Raw genomic sequence first — 24,486 nt, 5'->3', positions numbered from 1 at the left:
AAAGGGCTTATTTACTCGCAAGTATTAATGACAATCAGGTTAGAACTATTTGCAGCATTAGAAGTAAAGCAGAAATGCACTAGAGAAAGCTTATTGTAGTTGGGAAATGAAAATAACGAATATTTGTGATAGAGAGAAAATAAATCAAAGGGAAGTAAAAAGAAAAAACAGCAGTAACAAAAATGCAAGGAAATATGGGAAATCAAAGAAATTATTAAGATATAAACCATCTGAAAAAGAAAGAAAAAGAGAACTAGTAGTAAAGGAGGACGGGCAAGAAAATTCTAGAGTTTGGAGAGCAGACGCTCAATATTTGCTGGACTAATAAGCACAAATTAAGAAGCATTTAAGTCACTACATAGTGAACATATAATTTGCAGAGTTATAGACAAAGTTCCACTAAAAGGAAAAAAAACCTCTTTTCCTCAAAAGAAAAAAATCTTTCAACAAGAAAAAAATGGTCAGTCATGGACCCTTCACTCCTATAATTTGATTCAGTTCAATAATTATATATTTGTAATCTGAGTTAAGATGTTTTATAAATAACTGTTTGTTCTTGCGCTAGATAATGCAGTAGCTTCAGAAGCATCAGGGTTTAAAGGGGCAGTCTGTTATGCCAACAGGAGGAGATGAAAATGTAACTGTATTCTTTGTAAATCTTGATTCTCAGTATAATTAGAGCTGGCAGCAGACCTGAGAAACAAGGGGACCTTCATGACCTTGGGCACATTTTCTAAACCCATGCCCATGGCCGTGCCACGCCCACGGTGGGAATTTGGGATGATGCGTCGAATTTACCACTAACAAGAAGTTCTGCCACGGAATATCCCCCAAACTTATGCTGAACGTGTATAACACACCAAACTCTGTGCTGTGCTCTGAGATACAGAGTGAAGAAGACAGACACATTCGTGACTTCACGTGGTTTACCGTATAAGGAAGAAGAAATAAGTACACAGATTAATCACACGGGTAATACATGCTATAGATTGGAAAAGTGCCATTTGCTGGGAAACGGTATAACACAGTGCTGTAACCTTGTCGGAGTGGCCGAAGAGTTCTTTCTCTACAGAAGAGGTTTAAGATGAACTTTGAGAGATGAGATATCCAGAGTAGTGGGTCTGGGGGAAGGCAGGGTCTGCAGGTGGGGAAGGCATAAGCTGAGAGAGGAGTACGTACACGAACACCAGGCGGCAAAGAGTTCGGTACCTTCCAGGGGCTGAAAGGAGGTGTGTGTGGCTAGAGATTGTGCAGGGAGGGTTGTCCAAATCGTAGAAGAAGTTGTGGGCTCTGCCAACGATTATCCACTGCATGGATGAATTCCATATGGAAAAATCAGCATGCTTTTATACTTGAACTGAGTAAATGATCAATACTATATTGGAAACACTGCCGCCTTTGAATTCGTAAACCTAAGTGTGTATCTTAGCTCGACTTTAGCTGAGTCCCAAATCAGTAAAATGGGTTAAGAATTATAGTTCACCTTCCTGGGGTTTTGGTAAGGATCAGCTCAGAACATGAAAGAACTCCAAACAGAAAGTGCTCGTTGTAATTGATTTCTTTTTAATTTTAAAAGATACACTAAGCAAAGTTACCTGAATACGTTTTTGCCCATCTAGAAAACTCTTGAACATATTTGTGATTTCACTGATAGCACAGAAATAGTCAGACTTCTAAGGACCTAAGAGTGAAGTTGGAGGGACTCGAAGGTGAACACAAGGTCATAGAAGGAAGTGGGAAAATCAGAATTTTTGATTGCTCTCAGCAATTTATATTTCATTCCTGGAAGTGATGGCCTTTTTAGGTATAAGAGTCTCCATTTCTTCCTTTCACAGAGGAGAGTCCCTCCTCTTTTTAATCTCATACATTCGATGTAGGGCTTCGTTTGCTGCCGCTCGCAGAGCCTCTGGCGTCCAGCGTCTGGCTCTCTGCTCCCACAGCGCCTGCGAGCGGGTTGGTAAGTTACACCTGCGCAGGGACCGGAGCTTCCTCCGAGCTCAGCTGGGCCACCGTATGGAGACTGGCTCACTGGAGGCTGCAGAGAAGTGAACTGAAGAATTACAGTCGGTTTCACTTCCCTGCCTTATGTGCCTTCAGGTGCCTCTGAAGACAGACGAGGCCAGTGAAATGGAGAGGAGGACGAAGAGAGAAAGACCTAGGTTAGAAAAGAAGAGTCCTTGAAAATGTAGAGGCATCGTTGAAAGATGCGGAGGGACGGATGTGTTTGCGTGTCTGCGTGCGTAGCCCCAGACACTGCGTACTGCGGGCTGCCAGCTTGAAATTTTCTGTACGGTGGCTTCTGAGAGGTGTTTTTATCAGCTAAAGGTCTATTTTGCGTGTGGGTGGGGCCGGGACAGTCAAAGATTCACAGTCTGGCACTGAGTGAGGAGTTACTGGGTTGGGAGGGTCAGTTTTTTGCCAAAAAGAAAATAGTCGTATTTTGTAAATCCTGCTTAGAACAAAGCAGCAGACTCTGTCTGGCCCTGATTTTTAGCACCCCTCAGAACCAAGCACACCGGAACATCCTGGGCAAATGGAAAGGATTAGAAGAGGGAATGGAAAATCTGTGTCAGAGAGGGAAACTTCGAAGGAAGAACTTTAATGCTTTAGGATGCACACCAGGACCTCGGCACTTCCTACCCCATATGCATTAACAGGGGGCCATGGATACTGTGAGGGATCCCAGCCAATACTGGTGTGTTGTAGAGGCAGAAGTGTGAGCCTCCTAGCAGGGACCAATTTGGTGGATTGGTTACTATGACAACTGTACCACTACTGTCAGTGGCAATTCCTGTAAACTCCCTGTCTTAAGGTTTTCACAAGGGTTCACTCCAGAATAACATCTGTAGGTACAGACTACAGAATAAAGCTAGGAGATATAGGTATGGAGAGAAAGAGACTATGACATAATAGGAGGTACAGATAAAAATGTTATGTTATAGTGCAAATATCTTAAACAGTTCTATTGCATAGTAATTAAGACCTAAAATTCAGACAGATGCAGGTCAAATCCCACCTTGACCACTTAAAAGCTGGCTGTCTTTGGGGAATTTACTTAATCTTCTTTCAGATCGCTTACCTCTGAAATGTAGATAATGATACCCACCTCATCAGGGCAATTCTGAATGTTGGAAGAATGTATGTATACACTTAACACAGTACCAGACAGTAAATACTTAATCATTGATAGCTTTTATTCTTATAGGAATAGTTCTGTTTATATCCAATTTGCCTTTCTGTTCACTTGTTAGGACTCCTAATTCCAGGAGTCCAGGATGTTCATTCTAGAGCCAGATTCTCACAGTCTGGGTCCCAAGTGCTGCTCTGATAATGATAAGGTTTAGCTGACAGTGTCCGTTTTATCCACCTTTGAGTAAACTACAGAGCTGAGGCCAGTCCTGAGTCTGGTCCATTCCCTTGTTCTATCCATGTCAGCAATTGGAAAAGTTAGAAAAGCCTTTGTGGATTCAGGTTGAACAGCTTTTTGGGGTGTAATTTACATCCAACACAATTTACCCATTTCAAGTGTACACTCCAAGGAGCTGTAGTATATTCAGTGTTTGCCACCATCACCACAATTAATTTTAGAACATTTTTACCACCCCCTCCAAAAAGACCCCATACCTATTAGCAATCAGCCCCCATCTGCCCTTGCCCCTTGCAGGTGTAGGCAACCACTAATCTACTTTCCGTCTCCATAAATCCATAGATTTCCTTATTCTGGACTTTTCGTGTGGAATATGGCATCATGCAATATATGGTCTCTGGAGGTGGCTCCTTCCATGCAGCATAAGTTTTCAAAGTTCATCTATGTTGTAGCATGTAACAGTACTGCATTCCTTTTTATGGCTAAATAATATTCCATTGTATGGATAAACCACACTTTATCCATTCGTGGATGGACATTTGGTTTGTTTCCACTTTTTACTATTATGAATAATGCTGCTATGAGCATTTATGTACAAGTTTTTGTGTGAACATATGTTTTCAGTTCTCTTAGATACATACCTAGGAGTGGAATTTGCTGGGTCTTATGGTATCAGTTAACACTGAACAGATGTTTAACTTTTTGAGGAACCGTCAGAATGTTTTCCAAAGCATCTGCACTGCATTCTCACTAGCAGTGTATAAAGCCTCCCATTTCTCCACATCCGCGCCCACACTTAATACCTGCCTTTTTGACTGTAGCCATCCTAATGGATGCAAAGTGCTATCTCACTGTGATTTGCATTTCCCTAATGGCTAATCATGCCGAGCATCTTTTCGTGTGTTTATTAACCACTTGTATATTTTTTGGAGAAAAGTTTTTTTCAACTCCTTTGGCCATTTTTTAGTTTGGTTATTTTCTTTTTCTTATTGAGTCGTAAGAGTCTTTTTGGCATTTTTAGGAGGGCTTCTTATGGTTCCTAGATCACAGCTGGGGGCAACCTTCTGCAGGAATTGGGTATTCCATTTGACAAAAATGAAAATCAAATGCATGCACATGTACAGTGGAAAATTCTCTAGATACTTTCATAAGGCACATATGTCTTATTAAAATTCTTGGTTTTTAGTGTGGCAGAGGAAACTATCTGTGGTTGGTGTTTGTTTTCTTCTTCATTTGATTATTTTGGCTTTATGTTGATTTAGGCATTATATTCCTCAAGTGGTAGTTGCACTTGGTGTAGCAAATCTTTTATTCAAAGAAAAAATATTTATTACTCAAGTTATTTATTTACATTGTCTTAAAGGCACATCAGAAAGTTTTATTCAAACTATGTTTATACGATAATTATTTTAGGGAAATGAGGTAAAATTCTTTGACTGCCAAGACAGTGATGACTCATAAGAACCACTGAAGAAGAAGAAATTTTTTAATAAAACCTGAAAAACAGATGCTCTTATTCAAAAGGGGATGCAAAAGTGTTCCTTGTGGGGGTGAGCAGGAAACAGCACAGCCCAGGATTTTCAGTCATGGCTGACATTCAACTGAGGGCTTCCCTATACGTATCACCAAGGCGGTTTTTGACATGGAAAAGCTAAATTCATCATGAGAATAACTTGTCCGGTTTCATCTTCCTTTGCTACAGTGTCCTTGCAATTTTCCTTAGGGACAAAAAATATCGACTGCTCTTGACAAGAAATTACTTTTACTACTCTTAGTAGGTTAGGTTACTTCATTGACTCTTTTTTTTTTTAAGTTTTTAATTTATTCATTTATTTTATTTTTCGCTGCACCATGCAGCATGTGGGATCTTAGTTCCCTGACCAGGGATTGAACCCAGGCCCACGGCGGTGGAAGCGTGGAGCCCTAATCACTGGACCGCCAAGGAATTCCCATAGGTTACTTCACTAACTCTTGCTTTGAGTGTATGGATGTGGCAGAATGTTCAGCAAATCATTTCCTGAGCTTAATGTTTATGCTTCCAGATGGAACAATTTCTATTTTGATTATGAATCTCTTTGAACAATCAAATTCTTGCTTTCTGTTAAAAGAGTTACATGTCTATTACACGACAAAGAAGACTTGAGGCCACCATCATAGATCTGAGTGCAAAGCAGTAGAAATTTGAACGTGGATTTCTTATCTAGCTATTCAAAGGGACCAAGTGTTATTCAAAGCACGTGATAACTTCATAGGTTTTAGTAGCACTACCAACAGATCCCAGGTAAGCAGATAATTGCCTAAATTAGTCACTTTGTGTGTTTAGAAGGCAGGCACCTTCTTCCCTCGGCAGAATTATAGAGAAGATACCTAATTCAAGGTAGTCAGTTCAGAACCCTGAGAAGCCCAATAAACTTCATCTGTCACTCAGACATTTTTATTTATTTATTTTTTTTTTTTGCGGTACGCGGGCCTCTCACCGTTGTGGCCTCTCCCGTTGCAGAGCACAGGCTCCGGACGCGCAGGCTCAGCGGCCATGGCTCACGGGCCCAGCCGCTCCGCGGCACGTGGGATCTTCCCAGACCGGGGCACGAACCCGTGTCCCCTGCATCGGCAGGCGGACTCTCAACCACTGCGCCACCAGGGAAGCCCTCAGACATTCTTATATTCAAAATTTGTAAAGAGAAAGCAGACAAAGCAAAACTGAAATAGTTAAACACCACTTTGTTGCACTCAAACTCAAGATCTGTGATTGCTCCAGAGTTAGGCAGCAGCAAGCAAAAATCCATTCCAAAGAAGGGGCACCCCCTGTGCAGGAAGAAGCCCCTCAAGTCTTGCATCAGCCTTCTCAAACTGAGAGCCCAGGTTCCAGAACATGATAGTCTTTTTGACCTAGAAAGAATAATCTCACCTCAGAAAGATTTTTGTGGAGAGTGCTTCCCATTTTTTATGGCAAGGAAACTTTAGAATCTCAGAGCATGAGAAACGTTTAAAATGTCTGAAAGCACAAAGAAATGTATGTCTATAGCTTTACAGACACTAATTAGAGTCTGCCACAAAAGCTTATGGGAATCACTTCTCTCCTTTATCCATATCTGTTCTTATCCCTCCTAGTCGCCCTCCCTTCATTGGAACATTGTTAACCATTAACATTTACTGCATATGTAAGTAGGCGAGCACCAAGCAGAGGAGGAGATAAGGAGTCTGCCTCCCATATTCCAAATTCTCCATACGGTGAGGTTGGCTGCTATAAAATACAGCTGTTGTGTGGTGAAATTAAGACCATCCTTTCTTAAAGCAGCGTGCAGGTTTTGACCATTGAAGCCTCCTTCTCAAGTGTCAATTCCCAAAAACGAGTGTGAGAGCCATTGGCATCATTCTGCCCTGTGTTTCTGTTGGCTGGTTAGTTCTGTTAAGGACTGTATTAGTCTGCTCGAGCTGCCATAACAGAATAAATATGGACTAGGTAACTTAAACAACTGAAATTTGTTTTCTCACAGTTCTAGAGGCTGAAAGTCCAAGATCAAGATCCAGCAGGGCTGGTTTCTGGTGAGGGCTCTCTTCCTGGTTTTTAGACAGCTGCCTTCTCACTGTGTGCTTGCATGGCCTGTCCTCTGTATGCAGAGATGGGGGGTGGGGTGGGGAGAAGAAGAAGGGAAACTTTGGTGTCTCTTCCTCTTCTTATAAGGACACCAATTCTATCAGATGTAGGCCCCACCCTTATGACCTCATTTCACCTTAACTACCTCCTAAAAGCCTTATCTCCAAACACAGTCACATTGGGAGTTAGGACTTCAACATAAGAATTTGGAGACAACACCATTCAGTCCAAAACAAGGGCCAAGAATAGAACACAAGGAATTATGAAACAGGTTCGAGGCGCTAACTGAAATGTTACTTTTCAACTAGATCTATACAGGCAAAATTATCTAGGCAGATGAGCAATTATCCAAGTCAGCAATGTGTTGATAGATCCTCCAATAATACAAACCTAGAAGAGAAAAAAAAGTACAGATCTGTTTTCCTCAGCCCCATAAAATCTTGCCTAGATCAGTAGTTCTTTTTTTTTTTTTTTTGTGGTACGCGGGCCTCTCACTGTTGTGGCCTCTCCCGTTGCAGAGCACAGGCTCCGGACACGCAGGCTCAGTGGCCATGGCTCACGGGCCCAGCTGCTCTGCGGCATGTGGGATCTTCCCGGACCGGGGCATGAACCCGTGTCCCCTGAATTGGCAGGCGGATTCTCAACCACTGCGCCACCAGGGAAGCCCATAGATCAGTAGTTCTTTGAAGAATCAACCATAGAGCTTTTTTATTGAAACATATCTTCCCTAGTCCTACCCAGAGATTCTAAATAGATTGATCTGGAGCGTGGACCCAGGAACCTGCATATTTAACAACTTCCTGGGTGATTTTGGGACCACACTGTGAAAATCACAAGACTAAACAGATGCTTCTGTTTTCCAATTTGCTACGTATCTATGGACGATGGAAGAAAATACTGATTGCGATTTACTGGAAGATAAGTTTAAGGAAAATTCGTTGCAAAATTAAAAGAAATCAGATTCACTGACATGAGAAAAAGGGAAATGAGTCTTAGGGAAAGTTATTGGAATTACCGGACTCTAGGGGATTTGTTTCCGGATGATGAAATTTGGGTACCTACTGTGCTAGAGAATTTTCAGGATAATTCAAGCCGCACAGTATAGAGTCCACAGTTCAGCTTCAGAGAATGTGGTGAATTTTCCCAGAATAATTTGTTTCTGCCTGTCAGAGATCTGATAATTGTAAAGGACAGTGTCAGGGACTGGCTGATCGGTGACTGCAAATTCCCCTTCCTGGGGGTACGTTGGAGAGCCTCCCAGATCCTGCAGATCCCTCAAGCCAGGGTTTCCTTTATCACTTAGCCCCTCCAGGGTTGGTGAAGCAGCAAAGAACAGGCTCCCCACAGGGAGGGAGAGGAAAAGAAGAGGAAGATAAGAAATTCCTATTTCACCCACCACAGTGGGGTGTCCCTAAGCTGGATCCCACAAGCCACACCTCATCATCTCCACATCTCACACCCCGGGCCTGCCTCAGTCCCTCACGGCTTCTCTACCCCAAAATAAGGATAACTTTCATTTATTTTAATCCAAGGCTGATTTCATAACATTATTCTTCCCCTAAAAATAAATTCTGGGCCCCTGTAGAGGGTATCAGCTACAACTCCCTTTTCTTGAAAATGGATACCTATTTATTGCCATGAATATTCCAAGAGAAGCATGGGGTAATACATTCAGTTACCAACTAACTTTTCTCCCTGTCTCTCTGCACGACCACTCCTGCAGTGATGCTCCAACTGGCAACAGCCTGCCTGGCGGGAGGCTGGCTCCTGTTACTCAGTACGAGCTTCCTACTTTCCCCATGAGAAATCTTTCCCTGGAGTTAGAGGAATGGATAAAATCAGTCTCTAGACCCATTGAGGTGTCAGTCAGGCCATTGTTCCCTCATCCTGAATGGCTGAACTTCTATTTGGGGAACGTGATTTTGTTAAAGATTCATTTTTACTGTTAGGTCTGGAACTGTCAGATACAAGTAATTTCAGTGGGAGGTATGTAACATCCTGAACTTGGATTTTCAGCGTCATCATGTGATCTTGCGTCTTTCTGCACTTTGTCTTGTGCAGCAGGTACCAACATTTCCTCAGGTCAGGAAGTCACTCTTTTCTCTTCAGAAAGGCGGCCAGATGGGAGGGAGAGAGAGAGAAGTCTCAGTAATGAGATTGGTTCTCAAGAGGCAGCGTAGTCTAATAATTGGCCTTTATTAGGGGTTTAAACGCAGGCATTACTTAGGAGTCCATCACTGGCATGAGAGTGATGCTTTATCGCTTTTCATCACTAGGCTACACAGAGCTTGAATAGCTCCTTGGTGACAGGCTGCACAGAAGCACTTCTCTCTTGAGTTTTTTCCTATGACACAAACATTGGTGTCCCTGCCAGCGTGTTGGGTGGCATCTGTTTTAGTGAGTAGGGAGACCCCGAGTCCCACTTGGAGGCAGGAGGATTAGTCGAAGAGGTCATACTTGCCACACAACTTCCTCCCAGGAATAGGGAGGATTAATGAGATGCTATTCCCATTGCAATTCATGCTCCTCAGAAAGTCACTATGTACTAGGTATTAGAATTAGAGATTATATAGGTAATCAAGCAAAGAAGATATGCAACTACTTCTAGTTACCAAAGGAAGCTTTCAGCTAGGAGGTTGGGGGCGGGTGGAAATGCAGTGAGTATAAAGTTGGCTGGAAGCCATTTTTCCTCATGAAGCAAAGGACAAGGAGTGAAGTGTGAAATGACTATGTACAGTATAAAGATAGACCCATTCTGGCTTATGAACTAAGCCTTGGGGAGGCTTACATTTCATGGATTCAGATGAGGACCTTAAGACACTTCTGTCATATCTGCCTCTGCCATCATGAACCAGTCTACAGCTTTGGTGTCCAGAGAAATGTGGCAAAAACATCAGTAAACTACCCCACCTGCATGCTGGAGGAACCGGTGACATTCTGAGTTCAGTACGTGTCAGTGAAGAATTGTGGAAGAATGTCCTAGTGTGCTACGGGGGCTGGGGTGAGAAGTGAAGGAGTGGGAAGATGGTTCATTACAATTGTAACATGCAAAGCTCCAGTCATTCAACATGTTGAGCTTCTCATGGTCAAACCTATAAGAAGGGGCCAAGTTGGAATGTGACTAGATTTTCAGAGTCACAGGATTTTAACATGTGTTAGAAGTAAAACACAGTTAACCCATGAAGTCCATGATTCATAAATATAATTGCTAGAACAATGATTGTATATTAGAACCACACAGAAAGCTTAAAAAGATTTTTAAAAGACACTGATGCTGGGTCCCACAGTAGATCATGAAATCAGAATCTCTGAGAGGCACCCCGACCCTAAATATTTTATAAAAGCTCTCCCAGGTGGTCCTAAAGAGCAGCCGCCATTGGGAAAGACTAGAACAGACTAGGGATTAAGCATTTTAAAGTGATCAGTTTTAAATAAGATATTAAGTAAATAATATACGGATATGGCAAAGATCATTAAAGCCCTGTATTGTGCTAATAACTGAAATTGGGTAAACTTCCCCGTATCGTGGGTAGCCCCCATTCTGGGGGACAACACTGATCCTAGGTAGCAGGTTAGATTTGGGGGTTAATCAACAAGACTGTCTGTTCTCCAATGTCACCCTCTGACTCTTCCACATTTTGATTCAGAAACATGGCTTTTCCTCTTTCCCTTTTGCCTTTTGACACCCCCATCACCACACCCACTGACTAGACCTTAAAACAGATGAGGAAAAAAAAAAGGATGATAAGAATCTGTAATGACATATATCTGGATTAGTGGGATTGCAAATGACTTTGACTCTTTTCACCAGTTCGTTCTTTTATTCATCATTTCTTCATTCCTACAACAAGCATTTACTGAGTACCTGTGTAGTACTAAGTCCTTTTTGTGTTTAACTATACTTAGAATTTTTCTCAGTGAGCCTGTGTTGTCTTTATGATCAAACGAATCGTAAAGTTACTTCCATTTTAGGAAAACTAAATACTGTATATGACTGACCGTTCTCCAGTTACCACGCAGCCAGACTCCTGGCGGGAGATAAGTGTCAGAAGATGGAAGCAAAGCCATTTTCAGCCGTTCCTGAGAATCACAGAAGGGTTGTGTACGAAAGCCCTAGAGACATTTCCTCTGTGAAATGGAAGAAATAAAACCCATCCTGAGGCACTGGAAAAGGTGCCCAAACCCTTTTTCCTCTATTCTCTCATCTGTTAAATGGGGATAATGATACTTTATGTTTACCTACCTCAGAGAGGCATTACCAGGTCTATTTAAAGGCTCTTCTGATGAAAGCTGCTGTGTAATTACCAAGAACAGCTATGATAAAAAAAAAAAAAAAACCTAAATACAACAGCAAATCAGCTGGAACAAGTTCTCCAGGGAGTTTACTTCTCTGGAAAAATTTAAGAAAGGGGTAGCAGCTCTCCTCTGGCGACTTTTGGGTACCCTTCTAGCTGGAAGTTTAGGGAAGGCTAGCTGATCTGGAAAGTCTCCTCCTGGCTACCGATCTGGGATCTTTCTCTGTTTACTTTTCCCCCATGGTCTAAGCAGTTTCCATCTGAAATTCCTCTTTCAAGTTTTTCAGATCTTAACTCAGAAACTGTTTTATCCGTGAAAAGAATCTCAAGCAAGGCAATTACCTATGACAGAGAAAGAGAGAGAGAGTGTTTGAGAGAGACAGAGACAGAGACAAAGAGAGAAAAGGGAGGCTATAATGTAGAGGATATGTGCATTTTATCGAGGATAAGTAATGGGGAATTCTTTGATAGTTTATAAAAAGAGGACCGAAGTAATCGATCATTAATGTCAGGCTTTGCTGAAATTCATTTGACAAAGCACATAGGGTAAATTAGATGGGAGCAGAAGCTCACAAAGCGAGGACATCACTATTACAACAGCTCAAGAGAAAGTCAACCTAGCTGAGTCAGGCTACGGGCAGTTCGGTTGAAATGAAGAGATATATATTTTTTATATTGGAGTATAGTTGATTAACAATGTTGTGTTAGGTTCAGGTGTACAACAGAGTGATTCAGTTATACATATACATGTATCTATTCTTTTTCAAATTCTTTTCCCAATTAGGTTGTTACAGAATACTGAGCAGAGTTCCCTGTGCTATACAGTAGGTCCTTGTTGATTATCTATTTTAAATATAGCCGTGTGTACATGTTACAGCTCTAGAATCCATAGCATTTGGTACAACGTTGACTATAGCAGGAAACTGAGAGAAGAGTCAAGATTACCATACAATTTGGAGAGTTGGATATCGTAAGGTTTGGGGACTTCCTTAACAGAAAGAGATGGCAGCCAAGAATGAGTGGGTTGAATTTATGAATGAGATCTAGACCAATGCCATTGTAGGAAGCCCAGTGGTTTTATATTTTTGTTAAACTTGCTTGTGCAGTAAATATTCTGACTGTTTATAAACGGTGCACCTATGGTACCTGAAAAGGCTTCTAAACAATAAAAGAAACTGCCAAAATTCCAAAGATGGATGTTCAAGTGAGTGCTTTGTAAGCTTAATAATTATGCATAATAATATTGTCATTTATCGATTGATTACTATGGGAACTACATACATATTTTCCATATGCAACTCAGATGTCAGCTGGTGGCTTTTCAATTCTGGTAAAGATCTGGTAAAATTGTTGCAAACCCCTTCAATCCAAAGGCCTGTGGAAATCCAAAACCTTTGTCTCTGTGAATCCCCAGGGCTTTACATCTTCCCGAATTTCCCTGCCTCTGGATCAGTACCAAACACCACTGCTGTACCACCAGATGTGAAATTGCCCATTCACTCGCCGCTTGTATAAAATGCTAAGCCATCATAGGGTTAGCAAAGTTCACTGAAGTTGGAAAGTCGTGGGAAAGAGGCATAACTTCTTCCAGTCTTCTCCAGCCTCTCCCTACTGGATCATGTTGAGAGCATCAGTTTTTTTTGTTGTTGTTTGTTTTTATACATTTATTTATTTTTTATTTATCTATTTTTGGCTGCGTTTGGTCTTCTTTGCTGGGCTTGGGCTTTCTCTAGTTGCGGCGAGTGGGGGCTACTCTTCGCTGTGGTGAGCGGGCTTCTCATTGTGGTGGCTTCTCTTGTCGCGGAGCACAGGCTCTAGGCATGCAGGCTTCAGTAGTTGTGGCTTGAGGGTTCTAGAGCGAAGGCTCAGTAGTTGTGGTGCACGGGCTTAGTTGCTCCGCGACATGTGGGATCTTCCCGGGCCAGGGCTTGAACCCGTGTCCCCTGCATTGGTAGATGGATTCTTAACCACTGCACCACCAGGGAAGTCCTGGGAGCATCAGTTTTTGTCTCCCCTCACGGTGCAGAGACATTCATCTTTAAAGGCAACAGCAGCACAAAGTGCCCTTCGTTGGTTGAAGAGACTAGCTCTAGGAGGTGATTTTGTTTACGAGTTGCAGCCATTTCTTTTCCAAATTATGCTTAAATGACTTCATTTAACCCTCACAACATTCCCACTTTACAGATGAGGCAACTGAGGCTTCAAGAGGTTGAATACAGCCCAAGTATATAAACGTATGAAGTGGTAAAAAGAGAACTTCAGTCCAGGTCTGGCTGATTCTTAAATTAAAATTAACTTGGCCTTTAAAAGATGGAATAATTATTATCTACCCCCATTTACATTGCCCCTTCGAAACTGCTTAGTTTTTCCATTACATTTTTGTTTAAAAAAAAAAATGGCGATACACCTCAGAAGACCATATATGGGGAATTACAGAGTAAAAATCCCAGTATTTATGTATCATTTCAGAGAGAATGAGTTGGGATGACTAAAATATCTAAACCATGGAAATGTGATGCTATTGCTTCTAAGTGATACAATTTGGATGGGGACATGGGCTACTCGCTTATCAAACCTGCAGATTACACAAAGGAATAGCTATACTGACGATGATGGCGATGAGAGGAGGATGGTGATAGCATTTAATTAGCACCACTGTAAATGCTTTGCATATATTTTTTTTAAGCCTGAAGATTAAACAAACCTATGCCTTAGGTCTATTCTTATCCCAGTTTTACACACGAGATTCAAGAGGACAAAGAAGCTAGCCCAAGGTCACTCATCTCAGAACAGCTGAAGCCAAAAGTCTCACCCCAATTGTGAGACCTACACTCTTAACAACCAGGCTGTCCTGCTTGGAGAATTGTGATATTTCCAATAGATGTCCCCACTAGAATGGAAGTAACTGCCACGAAGAACAGGGAATTTATTCCTCTTATTCGCACCATGACCTTTAGTGTTTAGAACATAGTAGAAACTGGAACATAGTAGAAACTCAATTAATAATTGCTAAATGATAAATTAATTGAAACAAAGTGTCTCAATCAGTAGAGGGTATAAAAGCATTTAAAAAGGGTAATGCATTGATATTTAAAATACTTAACTAGAAGAAAGATAGGATAGGGAAAAGCCTGACTTGACAACCTGGGTTGGTTTTTTTAAAAACAATCTGTGTTTGTAGTCAGCTGGAACCAGCACTGCATTGTGACAGCTGAAAGACCATTGTGATTTTTAAAAAGCCTTAAAAAGATACATCACGTCACATATCAATATCATATTTGTTATATTGTGTACAGTTCTAATAAGGTACATTGAGTACATTTTTAATAAGGAAAATGGAAATTTTTTCAGAAAGAAATGGACATTTTCAACATGCTAAAGAGAAGACATATAGCAACTCTCTGCCGTTATCGGAGGTGCTGCCATGACAGCACCTTGCTCTTTTTCTCTGAAAGACTTTGGCAGATTCTCAGCTCAGCATAAGGAGAAAAAAATCAATCTAACACAACTGTCCAACAACTTTCCACAACAGAGTGCATTTGAAAAACTAAGGTCCATTTCATTATAAATTTCCAAATTAATAAGAATACTTACATAAAAAAAAAAACGATTGAAAGGATTTCTACATTATGTAGAGAACTGGACCAAATCAGTGGCCTCAAGTCTGGCTGTGTGTCAGAATCAACCAGAAAACTGTGAAACATTATCGATTTTTAAGGCTTCATCCCACTGAATCATAATCTCCAGGAATTAGGACCTAAGAATCTATCTCAAGAATCTTAATTTTTTAATCCCCTCAGATGACCTTGATGACTTGCCAGACTTGGAAATCCCTGAACGAGATGACCTCAAAGTTCTCTTCTAACTCTCTGACTTAATGATTCTTAAGAATATTGCAGAACATTTTCTTTCATAAATAAATAATGATTTGTTATCTGCAAAATGAACTTAGCCTAAATGTACACGGGTGGCTCTAAGGTGCCAGCAGACCAGCTGATTTCTTAAATTGGTTAAAACGCTTCTTGTAATCTAGTTAATAAAAAATTTTTATATGTATCCTGGGAAGGAAAACTTTATCTGGCCTGTTTCCCAATTATTGAGGTTCCAAATCACTGAAATATAAATAAATGAGACTTTACCATACTTATAACACCAGTACGATGAAAAATTTGTTTACACCAGGAGGTTTTAGGTTATCCTTCAATCATTCATCCCTGGAACCAAAGTACCTATGCGCGCGAGCGCACACGCATACACACACACACACACATGCACAAATGTGACACATGGTAAATGTTGGGCAATTACTGAGCTGGAACAAAGGAGACCTTCAAATTCCATCGCCTTTTTAACCTTATATTTTTCTTTGCAAGAATCTAGGGACCCAAAGGCATCTAAATAATATTATTAATCACGACATACTCAGCTCTTTAACTTTCTCTAATTACTTAACTCTTAAATATATTACTTTGGTCTAAGTGGTGCTAAGATGAGGAGTAAAAAGGAGTATTTGTAAAACATTAACAGACTTAAAGAGAACAGATTAATTCTGGCTAAATTGGCTTCCTGTGTAAAGAGCTTCTAAAAAGTATACTATGTTGCCATATGAAGGAACTCTAATTATTGCAATATTGTAGATTTTGCCTAATCTAAAATTAAACCTGTAAGGCTCCACTGGAATTGTTTAGAAGAGAATAATTGAAACCCCCTTCAGCAAGTTAATTCAGATTCTTCTAATTTTACTTTTCTAGTTCACAAGGTATCTTTTTTCATGGCGTTTTCAAATTGAAGTTCACACACATCAAATAAATGGCATGATAATCAGAGGTTTCAATATCCAATATGCATTCATTATTATCTGTCATTATTGTCATTGTCACGATTATAATTGCACACTGTAAAAAGAATGGAAGCTTTTCCACAGGAATTATTCACGTGTATTAGTTTCTAGGAGTAATTGAATAGTTGACATTGCATTTATATCAAAGTAAAATATGTGCTGGTTTTTCTCATTTGTTTTATTCTTAAGAAATAAGAAATGTAGAGTAATCTCCATTAGGTCTCCTTATTTGGATCCAGAAATGTTCACAGTTTTATGTGATGTCTGATGTATACTTTCTTATAACAAGGCTCAAGATAGCCAATATAATTAAAATGATAATTTTCTAAGAACATACAATTATAAGATAACAGCTAGGTAGTGAAACCCTCTCAATTAACTTGTATTTATATATATGAACTCAGCAAGTATCTCTATGAAAAATACTACTTTTCTTTTTTAACTAAGCAGGTTTGGCATAATGAAATAAAGCCCACATTGTATTGTCAATACTAAAGATAAATTAATAATAATTTACCTTAGAGTTTACATAGAACTTTTCACCTCATTGTTTTACATCATTCTCACGACAATCCTTTGAAGATGCAGATCAGATATTACTCCTCTATTTAAAGATGAGAAAACATAGGCTCCAAGAAGCCAAGTAAATTATACAAAGTCACTCTGCTGAATAGCAAAATCAGCCCTAGAATCCAGGTCACCTGGGTCTTAACCAGAATTTACGGTAAAATTAAAATTTTTTAAATAAATTTGAATTTTAAAAAGATCATGGACCTGGTAGAGTTAGAAGGGCTAGGTCTGAATACTGTTTCTGCCACTTTATTTGACTCTAAGAACTTTCTCACTTTCCTATAAAATGGAACTACACCTATGACGTAGGGCTGTTTTGGGAGTCAATGGAGAAAATGGTGAGAAAACCACTTAACTGTGTTTTGTTATTTTATGTGTTCTTTCTTCTGTACTATGCTACTTCTCACATGCTTTATCCTGTTTTTGCTTTCTGTGTGCTTCACCTTCACAAGGTAGAGTTTTAAGCTTTCTTTAGAATTAAATAATATTAATAGCGGATTGGAACATTGAGTAACACTAAACTCTAGAAACAAAATACTGCAAGGAAGAAAGCCATAAATTGAATGAATGATGATATAAATATAATAGTGCAAAAGCTGTAGAATGTGTCTTCACTCACTAAGAAGGCCAAGTGTAATGAACTACTAGGAGAACTGTGCCTTTACAGAAAACACACAGCCAATGAGGGGAGCTGGGGTTTCCTTTACTTCCATGTAATTCTTCAGGAGGGCTGGGGGGTTTAGAGACTTGTCCTAGTTGATGTGAAGTCTCTCAGAGCTGCTATGCCAGCTAGCCTTTAAACAGTGTCTTTGCTGGCAGGGTGGAAGTTGTTATCATTTGCCATTTGATCAGTGGTTTATTTATCGGTAATCTCAGTCCAGTTCTTAGGGGACAGATGGCAATGACTGGCTCTTGGGGCACAAAGAGTGCTCCCCATTTGCAGAGATGGTCCATCTAAGGAGGTGGTGAAAATCACCAATGGGATTGGTCCAGGGAAACTAGCCTTATCAATGAATGAAACACCCTTACAAACATATTTGAGCCATGAGTTTATCTCCCTTTGTCACTCATGAAACACATTTTAAAAGCAGTACATTTATTTAAATATTAAAACAAAGATTTAATTACATTGCTTTGGTCATACCACCATTCCAATGAGTCCTTGCCTCTATGTCTAACCGGTAGATACGGTCCATCTTTACCCACCTTCAGTCTAGAGCACATACATGTGTCAAATCACGACAGCCAATCGTGACTTCCCGTTGAACAGGTCTGTCTACACGTGGAAACTGACAGCCATCTAAAAATATAGAGGCTTTCATCTTAACTTATACTCACAGAGTGGTTGATTATTTGAGCTAAACCTACAGGAAAAAATTGTCTTATATTAGTCCTGTAACCAGGCATTTAGGAGATTATATGGCGCATGAATTATGTATTGTTTGCGAATAAAAGAGAGGTACTTACTGCACTGAATTTTCTTAACCCCTGTGAACAAACCACCCCAATCGTTGACATCCTCAAAATATGGAGCTCTTTGCCATTGTATTGTTTTTGTTTCCCAACTACTGATCTATAAGGCATATGGGTACAGTTCCAAAGTACTTCAGCTTCAAAGAAGTCGAGTTTTTTTGTTCGTGGCAAAATTAATATTGCAAGCTGATATCACATTGAACATTCTTCTACAAGTACAGCTCCCCCTATGCATGAGTCCCTGATAGGAGGTTTTCCAGAAGGTATTTTTTTCTGCTGAGGCATATACGAGGCATTCTATAGCACCAGAGTTTCATTAAAGGAATTCTCTTGTTCCCTTCCTTCCCATGAAAATGTCATTAACTGTATTCAGTTAACTCTCCGAGTGTTAGGTTCTTAACCAACGAACAGTGCTTCTCCACTAGGGCGTACTTCGCCAAGCGTCCTTGAATCAGAACGACCAGGCTGAATATGTAATAATAGATTCTGAGCCACGCTGTGGGTGGTGAGCATATTTAAGAGGAATCCTTTTACATTTACTGACTTCTTCCTTCAATCATGGTTGTTTCGTTTCTTCCACCACCACCTTCAGCCTTTCAGGTGAACGAAAGTTTCAATTATATGTAAAGCAACCGTTAAATCAGCAGGACCCTTGTGGGGGGCTGGGTCTCCCCTCCTCCGTCCAATCGCAAGTGAGCTCAATCCATTACTGTTCCCGAGGGTCATACATCCATCAGGTCGAGTGTGCCGGCCAGGGTGCGTCTTACAGCTTTTACTGCATATGAGACATTGCAGGCCTGTTCTCAGGAACTGCCGGGCAGACTGGGAATCACAGTCACGCTTAATAGCAGCGAATTGCTAGCTCTTGATGGGTGGGTAGTCACTCCTTTCAGTGGTTGCCCCCTGGGGGGAGAAGGTAGAAAAACAGAGGGAAGGAATTAGAGTGACTTTGCACAGCTGAGCAAGTTCATGCCGCTGGATCAGTGGCAAGCGTTGGCAGGACTCCACTCTGGGGAGGCTCAAAACAACCTCACAGTCTCATTTTTACCGATTGGTGCTGCTGTGTCGCCCCTGGTGCCCTGGGATGGGGGGAGGGAGGGGAGGGGCTGGGAAGAGGATGAAGGTGGAAGTCTCAGCTAAATTCAACAAAAAGTCCTGTTCGTGCTGGTGAACCCACCCCAGTTAGCCCTGTGCTAATTGTACCAAACTGGTACTTGAAGTTCGCTGGGTGATTAAAGAGTTGGCTCACAAAGTCTCTGCATAACCTTAATTTTTTCAAGGTTCTTTGAGTGGAGAATGGTTTATAATAATGATTTTGACTAATACGATTTTTGACATGCAACTTTAATGCTTAACCTTAGTACAACTCCAGAGCATTTCATGTGTACTCAGCTGTAAAGAGTGATGATTTAAAGGGATAATATAAGAAAAAGGTCGTTCTAGAATGAACCTCTAACAAATTGCATAAAAGGAGCTTATTATTCCTTGAGTATGGGGATATGCCGTGCTTCTGATCATTTTTCTGCTTGGTTCAAAAAAATTGTTGAGACATGAATGGGAGAAGAAACAGGAAAAAAATGAAATAGAAATCTGCAAGCAGGGTACATTCTTTTGATGGTTATGATTTTGTTGCCACTAAAGAGGCTCTACAATAATGTGGTTATTCATCTCCTCTTTTGTTTTGGGTGAAGAATTCGCTCTAACAAGAAAATGCTGTTGTTGGTTGGTGGATTGCCTCCTGGGCCGGACCGGCTCCCCAGCAATTTGGTTCAGTACTATGATGATGAAAAGAAGACGTGGAAAATCCTCACAAGTGAGTGCCTTTCTTTATTTACTTACCCACCTACTTATTTCAGGTTAGAGCTATCTTGATGAATTTGAAAACATGGTTAATCAAATTAGACATTTTATTGATCTGTTACCCGTTGGAGGTGTGTTTATGTATCACAGGGGATTTAAAGTCAAAGACTAAATTAACATTGCAGAGTGGCCGATTTGGTAGTGGAAGAGGCCTAAATTAAAAATGGCCTAAAATCAGTGCACTTGAGTTGGTGTTTCTGTGTGTGTTGCCACAGAGGGGGAGGGAAGACCGAGATCTTCCAAAAGAAATTCTTCCATTATGGTTTTGCTCTTGGAAAAGGGAAAGCTTGGTTAATAGCCCTAGTAAATTTTCTCATGTCAAAATGATTGTTTAGTTCATTGTCTCTGTAACCAATGTTCATTGTCCCTGTAACTAATGTTCATTTTGCTTTTTAGGCATCTTTCCTCATTAACCTTTAATCTGTGGCCCCGGGTCTTTAGAGAACCATCCCCTTCCATTGCTCCACTGTTCAGATGGACAGATATACCCAGGACCTCTCCCTGCTGCATTAAATTGTACTTGAAACTTCCACCCAAGATTCTTCTCCTCCCCTCCTTAAAGGGTGATTGTGTTTTAGAGCAAACTCTTGCCTTGGGCACTGAGATTTGGAACTTATTGTTACATCGGTTATGATTCCCAATCTGACTCAGTCATGGAATCAAAAATCATCGTTTCTTGAGTGCAGGGGACTGTGTGCACCGGTCCCCTTGTGGACACCGTGGCTGCACTGGTCAATAAAACTAAATTTTAACTGTCAAAATTGCCCAGAGCTATATAGATAAAATAATAAGTGAGCAATTTTGATCCATAAATCAAAGCCATACATTTAAAACTGACAAAAGTGAAAGTTAGATTTTCTTATTGCATGTGTCTTTTAAGCAGTTATATATTTTAGCAGATTTTTTAAAAAGTCATTTCCTCTCCTCTTACTGAAAGCCCTTTAAAATAACACAAACAGGACAACAGTTTGCCCATAAATTCAGGAAAGGAGCAAAGACATGTGAGGTGGTGCTTGAAATAATACATTTTGGAGCTGGCTTACCCCAGCAAAACCTGCAGTAGCGTTGTCCAGGAACTGCAATGAGAAAACTCCCCGGACACCTATACACTCTGGTTGTAGTAACAAAGTGATGGAGAGTAGAAGCCAGATTAGGAAGGAAGAAAAATAAGTTAGAGATGCCTTCAAATGATTTTCATTCTCTTTTTGACAAAAATACCGTTCATAGTGGTTTAAACATCTGAATGAGTTGAGCAAGCTGTATTTTCAAGATTCGTCAGAAACTCAAGCTAAAGTAAAACCAAAGAATCAATTTTCTGACACTTGATCAATAGAGAAAGCCTACACAGAAGTAGACATGGATACGGGGAGGAGGAGAGAGGAAAGAGGAAGAACAAGAGATTCTTGATGGGAGATGACAGAGGAACAGAGGCCAAGGGGCAGGGAGATATTACACCCAAGTGATAAATGATATTCACTCACAAATCCATCTCTTCTCCCAAATACATCAGGCAAGGTCCAATTTTCTAGTGGTTTGAAGCCCTACGTTAAAGGCAAAAAGATTAATTAAAGCATTATGAACAATACCTAAGAAAAGTCTTAGGCTCAATTCAAGCCTTGTTCAGAGACGGGGTGATCATCCAATTTATTGTTCAACCTAGGAGACTTTAGAGCATGAAATGGGGATCTGTTAATTATGCTGGGGCAACGGGTATAGACTGGAACATAGGGTCACCCTACTTCAATTTTTCATATTGCCTGATGTAACTCTTTCCTTAGCAAGATGTAGTAAGAAAGCACGAAGTTGAGTCGGTCAGACCTGGGTTCGACCCCACATCTGTGACCTTGAGCAAGTCATATACATGTCCTGAGTCATGGTTTCTTCATTCTACAACATCCTTTGAGTATTTTTAAAATAAAATTGCGTTTGTAAATCATCTAGCACATAGCAGGAACTCAGTAAATTGCAGATACTATTGCTATTGTTGTAACACTGTTACCAATATTAGCCTAAGAACTGTATGTACCTTTATACCTTGGAGGCCTCAGTCAACTCAAGCTCTCCAGGAAGAGGGGAGACAAATTACATTTTAACAGACACAACACAAAGACCCACTGCTTCAGTAGGGAGACCACTTTCTCTAGTTTTTATATGTTGAATGTAGTCATCTGCAGACTAAGAAGTAAAGATAGATGGGTTTCTGTTGACTCCATTCATCAGATTTGAAATGGAAGGAAATAAAGACATTAATGTATAGAAAAGTTCAAATAATGGGAACATTTGCAAAGATCTTGAATCGTTTTTCTGTACTCAGGCAGCTCACAGCTTTGAAATAAATGTCTACTCTACTTGTACTCTTCATTTCACTTGGCTTGTACTTTAAAAAATAGAGTTTATTACTTGCTGGGCTGTGACTACATGGTCCCGAGTGAAAGCATATTTTTTAGGTTTATTGGAGAAATATAGACAGTTTATTTGGATGATTTCTGCTGCTGGTTTGTATTTTTTAATTAAGGCATCTTATTTGGCTAAACTGAATAAATAAGTCCGGTAACTGATCAATTTCCACACTCTTTAGCCCATCTAATAATAAATGAAGAAATGTTTCTTATTGGAATAAGAAAGTATCCAAATTCTCTCCAAATCCAATGAAACATTAGGGATTGCAGAGCTTTCCACGGTCATTTTTTTTTTTTTTTGACCCCAAAGAACTGCCAAGCTAATTGGCAGGGAGTTGAGGATGACAATTAATGCTAGCAGACAGTTTCTGGTGTGGCGTCTGTTCATTTACTGAATGACTCTCTCCATAAGAACTAACAAATAAGCTAACCAGCAAAAACCGAAAACCTGAGATGAGCTAGAGCCTCTGAATCTTAGAATCCTTTACCCACTTGGCTTGAGCAAATATTTTCCAGCCTGTCTCACAGACGTGCTGCTTTTAGAAGGGTGCCATCCACGGGCAGAAGCACAGCTGCCCACTTATGGGTGTCACACCACTTATACATGTAATAAAACCAAGAAGAATTAAAAGGAAAGTCAGTCATAATTTTCTTTAGCTCTTATTCTGTTATGTTATTTATGTTTTAGAAACACTATATAAGGGGTCCACAAATAACAAGAAATTGAATGGAGTGGAGGTGAGTGGAAGTGAAAAAATGATTCTACCTAACATAAAGAAAACAGAATTCAACAGTCAGCTAACCAGTGGCTTGGTCTACCCAGACAGCAAAGGGGATGATTATTTTCACTGAAAAGACTTAGTAACATACTAACACAACCTTCATTTTTATCCTCCTCTTTGGAAAAAAAATCACTTATTTAACATTATAGAATTAATATTAAGAATAGTAACAGATTCCCCAGCCTCTATCAGCAAAGTACTGAGAAATACCCTGTAAAAATGACGGTAGGTCCTTTTGTAAATGTGAAATGTTAAGTGTTGGCGTTGTTCTCTTGACTGTTAATAATGAAAGGGAAGTTGAAATGCACTTTTGTTCATTTTTATTTTACAGTACTGCTTTTCTTGCATTTCTCACTCCTGCACGCAGTCTTCCATTTCATTCTTAACCTATTAGGAAGCAGTACAGGAGACATGAATACTAAAATGGCCAATGCAAAAAGCATGCCTCTTGCACTTTGCAGGTCCTAAATCCTTCGTTTAAAGATCAAACAAAACAGTTCCCATGGCTACTATGTACTTTCATAGCATATGACTGACACATCAAAGTTTTTATGAAGTCCTCATGTGGAAGCAGCTTACCTTCCTTCCCAGGAGACAGTACAGAGGGGCTGTCTATTCTATTTGGGTTCCCCACTGACCACGTGTTTCCCGGAAATTGACTTCCTTTTACCTACATTTCAGATAAGAGAGTCTACTTATTAGATGCTTCTTATTGTTTTCTGTGAGCAATACCAGGAAAAGGGATTTCAAAATATAGATTTATCTCTCCATGTGCTGCTGAGGAGTTCCCTTTAATAAGGTTAGAATAAAAACTAGAAGAGCTAGGTTAGAAAGGTGTGTTCCTTCTTTTGGCCACTTGCAGTTCCATTCATTAGAGGGAGGGGGAAATGCCTTTTTTCCTCTTCCTTTCAATTTACAATTCTGTTCTTTGCTTGGTAGTGCAACGATTTGGGGACTTGGATTTCTTCATTCGTAGAAAATAAAAGAAACCATTGTGCAGAGGTTTCCTGGGTTGTCTTCTCTGGTTCATGGAGGACCGTGAACTTGATCCCATCCACCACACAGGAACGGTCCCGGGGCTGGGCATCATCGATTTCTTTTAGGAGAGTCACAAAGATCAGAGGCTGGTGGACTCTTCATTTTTTTAAAAAAAATATACTTTCCATAAATGTTGAAGAAAGACTACTGAGAAAACACATCTTATCTAAGACATTGAACTTCAGTTCCAAAAGATAAATATAGATTTGATGTTTATCTGATAATTGAGCAATGGAGAATGGTTTAATTGCTGGTTATTCAGGG

At 40.2% G+C, this 24,486-nt stretch overlaps 1 protein-coding gene across 1 annotated transcript in view; it reads left to right on the top strand.

Moving 5' to 3' along the window:
* Positions 1–24,486, top strand: part of KLHL14 (kelch like family member 14) — a 98,516-nt gene that overhangs the window by 7,837 nt on the left and 66,193 nt on the right. The window contains exon 2 of the mRNA XM_060029526.1: positions 19,835–19,956. Within this exon, the coding sequence (XP_059885509.1) occupies positions 19,835–19,956 (122 nt within the window). The remainder of the gene's footprint in view (positions 1–19,834; positions 19,957–24,486) is intronic.

The sequence above is a fragment of the Delphinus delphis genome, chromosome 13 (genome assembly GCF_949987515.2).
Source record: "Delphinus delphis chromosome 13, mDelDel1.2, whole genome shotgun sequence".
Classification (NCBI taxonomy): domain Eukaryota; kingdom Metazoa; phylum Chordata; class Mammalia; order Artiodactyla; family Delphinidae; genus Delphinus; species Delphinus delphis.
The sequence above is the reverse complement of the archived record's forward strand: the minus strand, read 5'-3'. Positions and strand labels throughout refer to the sequence as shown.